Source organism: Microtus ochrogaster, chromosome 22 (genome assembly GCF_000317375.1).
Source record: "Microtus ochrogaster isolate Prairie Vole_2 chromosome 22, MicOch1.0, whole genome shotgun sequence".
Classification (NCBI taxonomy): Eukaryota; Metazoa; Chordata; class Mammalia; order Rodentia; family Cricetidae; genus Microtus; species Microtus ochrogaster.
In genome coordinates, this window is record NC_022023.1 from 11873045 (window position 1) to 11879643 (window position 6599).

At 48.5% G+C, this 6599-nt stretch overlaps 1 protein-coding gene and 1 long non-coding RNA gene across 5 annotated transcripts in view; one reads left to right on the forward strand and one right to left on the reverse strand.

Moving 5' to 3' along the window:
• The window catches only part of Fsd2 (fibronectin type III and SPRY domain containing 2), a 30169-nt gene extending 26932 nt beyond the window's left edge, over positions 1 to 3237 (reverse strand). For 2 of the 3 annotated variants that reach the window (XM_005357667.2, XM_005357665.2), the window contains exons 1-2: positions 2597 to 3237; positions 2136 to 2231 (exon numbers count right to left, since the gene is read on the reverse strand). In XM_005357667.2, the coding sequence (XP_005357724.1) occupies positions 2136 to 2231; positions 2597 to 3217 (717 nt within the window). In that variant the 5' untranslated portion in view covers positions 3218 to 3237. The remainder of the gene's footprint in view (positions 1 to 2135; positions 2232 to 2596) is intronic. The other variant, XM_005357666.2, reaches the window with a different exon arrangement.
• The window catches only part of LOC113457344, a 43490-nt gene extending 36985 nt beyond the window's left edge, over positions 1 to 6505 (forward strand). The window contains exons 4-5 of one of the 2 annotated variants that reach the window (XR_003377937.1): positions 3681 to 3803; positions 3948 to 6505. This is a non-coding gene — a long non-coding RNA (uncharacterized LOC113457344). Of the gene's footprint in view, positions 1 to 3680 lie in introns of both variants that reach the window. The other variant, XR_003377936.1, reaches the window with a different exon arrangement.
• Positions 6506 to 6599: the final 94 nt, after the last annotated feature.

Genomic DNA, 6599 nt, shown 5'->3' on the forward strand with positions numbered 1-6599 from the left:
AGGCAGGCGGATCTCTGTGAGTTCGAGGCCAGCCTGGTCTACAAGAGCTAGTTCCAGGACAGGAACCAAAAGCTACGGAGAAACCCTGTCTCAAAAATCCAAAAAAAAAAAAAAGTTTGGTGTTTTGCCTGCTCGTGTGTCCGCACACCACCTGTGTGCAGTGCCCACAGAGGCCAGAAGGGGGCATTGGATGCCCAGACCTAGATTTACAGGCTATTGTGAGCCACCTGGTAACCAATCTCAGGTCCTCTAGAAGAGTAACGGTGTTGTTAACCCTATAGTCATCTCTCCTGTCCTAGCACAGCAAGCCTGCCCTGACTGTCTCATTCCTTGTGTTTGGAAGGAGAAGAGCTCCCATCCTCCCCACTCCTTACACAGGAATAGTGGGACAGCTCTCTCCCCTTCAAGGCTGAGGGTGAAGAATGAATGTCTTGCAGTGTTTAACTAAAGCTGGCCAGGACAGAGGATTTACACTTGCTCTGTGGAGATTTAGAGTGTGCCCAAATGGGCAACTAAGAACAGCTTCTGGCTTAATAATCTTGGTCCATGGATGAAGCACCTGCATTCTTCCCATTTCAGGACAGGAAGAGAGCTGGCACTGAATGATGAGAAGTCCCTTTTGAGGCAATGCAGACACAGGGAATAGCTTAGCAACCCTGGACTCCACTTGTCTTGGGCTCTGCATACTCCTAGACTCCAAACAATACACCTAGCAGCCTGTTAGCAATCTAGGACCCCTGCATAGAACTGCATGTATACATGCTCTAAACAATGGAGATAGTTACTCTTCTCTGCAATCCTTGATAACACCCCATTTCCCTGCAAACACATCCTGGAACACAATCTAGGACTATGGGAAGTGGGCTGGTCTGGCCTAGACTGGATTTGGGTGCAAGCATATAAAGTCAGACTGTGTCCTCAAAGTGAACTTTCAGAGAGGTGAGAGCGCTGTGCTACCATCTTATGCTTCACATAATTGGGCGTGCATCATGATGATTAAAGTCAGATGCATCACGGGCAGGGGTATGAGCAGCAAGCAAGGGTTCATGTAATCTAAGCCTGTCGGTTGAAATAGCGAATTGCCCAAATTATAGCCCTAATGCCCAAACTCCTCTTCTTGAGCCCCATAAAGGGAACCCCCCCAACAATAATCGGGGCTCCTGAGTACTCTCACTCATGTCCCCTGTTGTCAACCTTTTGGTTTCTTCTTTCTTTGAGACAGGGTCTCTACATAGCCCTGGCTGTCCTGAAACTCACTCTGTAGACCATATATACAGTGGAATTGTTTATAGGAAAATGGATGCCAGTGGAGAGAATCCAATAGAGTGAATTAAGCTAGTCTCAGAAGACAAGTATACATTCTCTCCAATTTGTGGTTCCTACATCTTACGTAGATTCATAAAATCACATGCACATACGGCATGGAAGTGTCTGGGGAACAGAGAACATTAAGGGGGAGAGGAACAGGGAAGATAAAAGGGGAGTGGAGTTGGGGGAGTACTCTCAACACACATCATAAACGTGTGAGAATTCCTGATGTAACACAAAATGTGCAATGAGTATTTTCACCCCTGACTGAATACGGCGACATGACGCCACCCTAAAGACCTAAAATGAAAAACTCCAGAGATGAAGGCAACAGCATGTCCCGCCGTGTCTGGTGATACAGCAGGCCATCAGATGGTACCCTTGGGAATCTCAGGCTGAGCCCAAGAGCAGGAAAAGAAAGAAGAGGACAAAAACAACCAACCAAAACAAAGCCCACCAAGGGCAGGGGCCTGGGGAAGCGGTTTAGATTTTTTTTTATACCCTGTGCAATTGGCACTTTGATTGGAAATTTCCTGCTTTATCTATCTATGCAATAAGCATGTATAACACACTTGCTTTGAAACATCCCACGCAGTAGGCCTGGAGATACACACACACCAGCCTCCCCCACCTAGAGGACACAGAGGATGTAGTAGGGGATGCAGACAAGTGACCATCACCTCTGTGGCTGCCCAGGGTTGGTGGGAGGCCTATGGGTAACCCCTCACATTCTAAGAGATAGCTTCCGGAGCTCGCTAGGACTGCCTGCTTGATGTGGCCACAGGCGGAAGCTACGCGTGTGACGAAGTCCCCAAGGACGTTCTCACCTCCACTGTGATGAACACCTCCTCCAGGTGGCTAGCGAAATTTTCCATCTCGATAATCTGCTGCTCCAATCTGCACATGTTTTTGTGGATTTCATCCTGTGGAGCAGAACAAACAAGGCATTAATGCTATGCTTGCTCTAACGTCTTTAAATTAAAAAATATGCATATGGGTGCTTGTCTGCATGTCTGTACGCTGTGTGTGTGTGTGTGTTTAGCAGCCACAGAGGCCAGAAGAGGCCATCAGATCCTCTGGGACCACAGTTATAGGTGGTTGTGAGCTACCGTGTGGGTGCTGGGAATTGAACCTAAGTCCTCTACAAGGGGAGCCAGTGCTCCTAACCGCCGAGTCATCTCTCCATCCCCCCATTCCATGCCTGTAGAGGCATGTAGGATGCGTTCCCTGCCCTCCTCCCTAAGACACACATACCCTCTGCAGACAAAGATGGAAGGAGACCTGCTACCTTGGCGCTTTCCAGTGCTTTGTTGAGTGGCATGACTTCATGTCCCTCGTGTGCCTCCACATCCTTCTCAGCAGTTCTTACTGGCGTCTTGCAAGTGGCACAGAAGACATCAGCAGGTTCTTCTTCTTCATCCTCCTCCTCTGGGATGACGTAGCATTCATACTCCTCGCTGGCACGGCCGTGCGTGTACCTGTAGGCTTCCCGGAGGTCTTGGCACTGACCGGGAAGGCCATAGCTCAGGTCCTCGGCCTCAGCTGCCTCACTAAGCCCCCAGTCTCTCTGCTCCCTGGCTGGGTCTCTCCTCCTCGGGCCATAAGGAGGATACTCCAGAGTCCCTAATCTGTGCTCATCAACAAACTCATCCCCCAACTCATGGTCATCTTCAAGTCCATATAAGTGGACGAGCTCGTCCACTTCCTTCGGGAGACTCTTGCTGTCCCCTGCCCCTCTCGGCTCACTGGTCAGTTCAGCCTGGTTTACTTTGCTCCTGATTCTGCTGCTTTCTCCCGGGAAGAGCTGCAGTCTGTCTTCAGAGTCATACAGGTCCATGTGATAGAAGTGGAAGTCTGTGGGGGCCCTTGACCCGCCCAGCCCCAGCTCCTCCCCTGCGTCCTCCTCCATTGGTACAGAACAGTCCTTCTCAGGCGGTCAGTGAATATTCTGAGTCCTAGGACACAGAAGAGATGGACGTCAGTTCCCAAGTAGGCATCAAAGGAGTCATAGTCCCAGTCCACATCATGGCAAGCTCATTCACCAAACTGTCCCGGCTGGCAGTGACTCACAATTGCTCAACAATCGCGAAAAACCCACGAGGCACCGGTGAGCCAAGGCTGGCTAGCAAGCATAGGGAGTTGAGACCCTGTTGCAGAAAGGCAGTGGGGAGCACCACCCTGAACCAGAATCACCACGAAGACCTTGTCTCAATCCTCAGCCCTCACAAACCATGTAAAATGATAAATACTGATTATTTTAAATAGTCAAGCTGTGGAATAATTTGTTATAAAATAATAGTATGCATGATACCAGCCTCAAAATAACCTTTCCCTTCTGCTACCATTTCCCCCTCTCTTTTGTTCATGCTCAGGCTCCTTCAAAAGACGTCATTGATAAAACCGATCTTTACACCACGGCATGTGTATATGGATGGGGCTTTCCACGGGGAATGTGGGCACGGACACTGAGGAGGTATCAGCTTTCAGAGCCTCAGGTTTGTACTTAGTCTTTCTCAGAGCTGCTTTGCCCGGGAATGAGGCAGCATCCGAGGTTCTCTTTTCTCAACAGCGCTTCTCTTCTTTATTATAAAAGCAAAGATATCTTTCCTGTTCATTCTGATTATTCCATTGTGCAGTAGGCTTTCATCGCTTGGGAATTTGATAAGACCTCCAGGAGACTAGACGAAAGGACAATCTCCAGTCTCGGTACCGATGCTGAGAGTGAGTGACATTAATGAATGGGTAAGAACATTTTTTTTTTCAAGGTAAGTGCTTTCCAGCTCTCTGCTTCCAACAAAATTGCAAGAGGATCTAATCAAGTTGTCAGCTGATACGTTATTTAAGATAAATGTTCATGGTAGGTCATTATATAATTTTGGCATACATTTCAGAAAGAGCAGGCAGAATGGAATGACATTATTATAAATTGCTTCCCTTCCCATCTACTTATACAAATGTATGATCACTCTGTGCTTGCATGGACAAGATTTAAAAAAAATACAGACTCTCATTCCTGTTACATTCTAGAAGGTGATATTTTCAAACTTGGGTTTGAGGTTTTTTTTTAAAAACAGATCAAGTCCCACTCGTTCATTAAAAGATGCATTTTGGGGCTGGAGAGATGGCCCGGTCAGCAAAGCGCCTGCCACAGGAGCACGGGGACTGGAGCTCATTCAGGTCAGGTAAGAACCGGAAGCAGTTACGCGTCTCTATAACCCAGCACTGGGAGGTAAGAACCGGAAGCAGTTACGCGTCTCTATAACCCAGCACTGGGAGGTGGTAAAGGGACAGAGACAGGCGGATCTCTGGCGCTCAGTCATCAGCCAGCCTGACCCAGTCGATGAGCTCCAGCTTCGCTGACAGTCTTTGTCTCAAAACATAAGGGGGAAAGCAATCAATGAAGGAACCTGACACCAACATCTGGCCTTACACACTCATGCCTATGTGTGCCCTTGCTCATATAAACACCCACCCACCCCCACATATTTCCATTTTATTTTTAAATTATTTGCCAAAATTTGTAATGTCAACTATTAGTGAGACCTTATTTTCCTGCAGTCGGAACGTCTGGTTAGCTGAGCATTCAGACATGCAGGACTAAGAAAACAACTCACACCTCTTAGAAAAGACTGAATGGTTATCCTCCACTACAGTGAGGGGTAAGCCGAGCCAGGGTGGATTGTGGTGAGGGGGACTGAGCTTAAGTTTCCAAGTCTTGGAGGCAGTTTTGGCCTTGGAAACCACTGAAGGGAAAAATGGACTTAGACACAGGTGAGGTGCACGGCAGCCTGGAGGTGCTGCTGATCCCTCAAAGACTTGGTATGTCAAAGCATGTTTTATGTTAGAAATGTCATTTGTTGATCATCTATGATACTGTCTTCAAAAGATATGCACATAGGATTTGGGACCTAATTTTCTTATAATCACAAGTCTCTAAATAGTAAGCTCATTCTTCTACTGAATCAAGTTACCAACATAATTTTTAGTTGAATTCTTGCTGTGAGCTCTGATTCGTGGGAAAAGGGAGACAATGAAGAAGAGGGGCCCATCATCTGAAAATGAACCCCAGAGGATGAGCACCGAGCCCTGCTCCAGGGGCCACATCTCAGACAACAGCAGCAGCAAGTCAAGGTTAGCCTGGAGTCACCCCACCTGGGCCCCTGGCTTCCAGGGCAATGGAGGATGACCAGGAAGTCCTCACTCTCAGGGGGATCCTGGGACTCTTTGCCAGCCCTGCTGGTATCACCGTGTGCCTGGACTATAGTGCTGGGTCTCATCCATTGCTTCGGCACTGGCTGTGCCTGGGGCTGGCAAAGTGTGGATGCCACAGAACAGGACACCACCAGGTGCTAGACACAAGACACGAGACAAAAGGCACGAGACATGCTCTTGAGATGACCCAGACAATCAAGTGATTATCATGCCATCTGAGGCTGGGGCCTGACTTCTCAGAGATGCTTCCTTCACTCTCTCCTGGTACTCCAGGTCTCTTCTCCCCTTAAGACTTAAGTCCCATAGACTAAAATCACAGTTTCTCCTTGAGGCTCCAATATCACACCTTAGTGTTGCTCTGTAGGCAGACTTTTTCTTTGAAGCCATCTTTTCTCCAGTCTTCTGACTGTGGGCCCCATGGCTCTTGGCGCTGGGTATCTGCCTGACATAGGCACTTAGATGTGTAGGCAGCCATCTTGAAGGCTCAATCACAGGCCGGTCTCAGCTCTTCTGGACCCTGACGCAGTCCCCATCTCCTAGTGTTTCACTCTCAAAGTGACAGCACACACCTTCGCTAGCAGACTTCTATGCTCCTTTGACCCCTTTCAGTATCTCCTGGTTAAATCTCACCCAGGGTCTTTCTGTTGAGAGCTTCCTTCTTCCTTCCTCCTTCTCTGCCTCTCCTCAGCCACCTACCTCCCCTACCCAGCCAGTGCCTGCCTCATCCTTCATGAAGACCAGCTGTAATGCTTTCAGCCACATAAGACTGATACTTCCGGGTTCTAGGAGTCATGCAGGTACAGACAAGCCCTCAGGCAGAAGTATCTAATGGCCCATGCATGACCCACGTGCACACATGAATGGTTACATCCACATATGACTCAGCTAAGCCCTTGCGTGCATGCATGAGCCCCGTCATCTGCGTATGACATAGCCATGTCAACCCCCTGTGCACATGCGCCAGGCAGGTTTTAAAAGCTGAACATGCCATGTCTCTCTCTCTCTCTCTCTCTCTCTCTCTCTCTCTCTCTCTCTCTCTCTCTCACACACACACACACACACACACACACACACACACA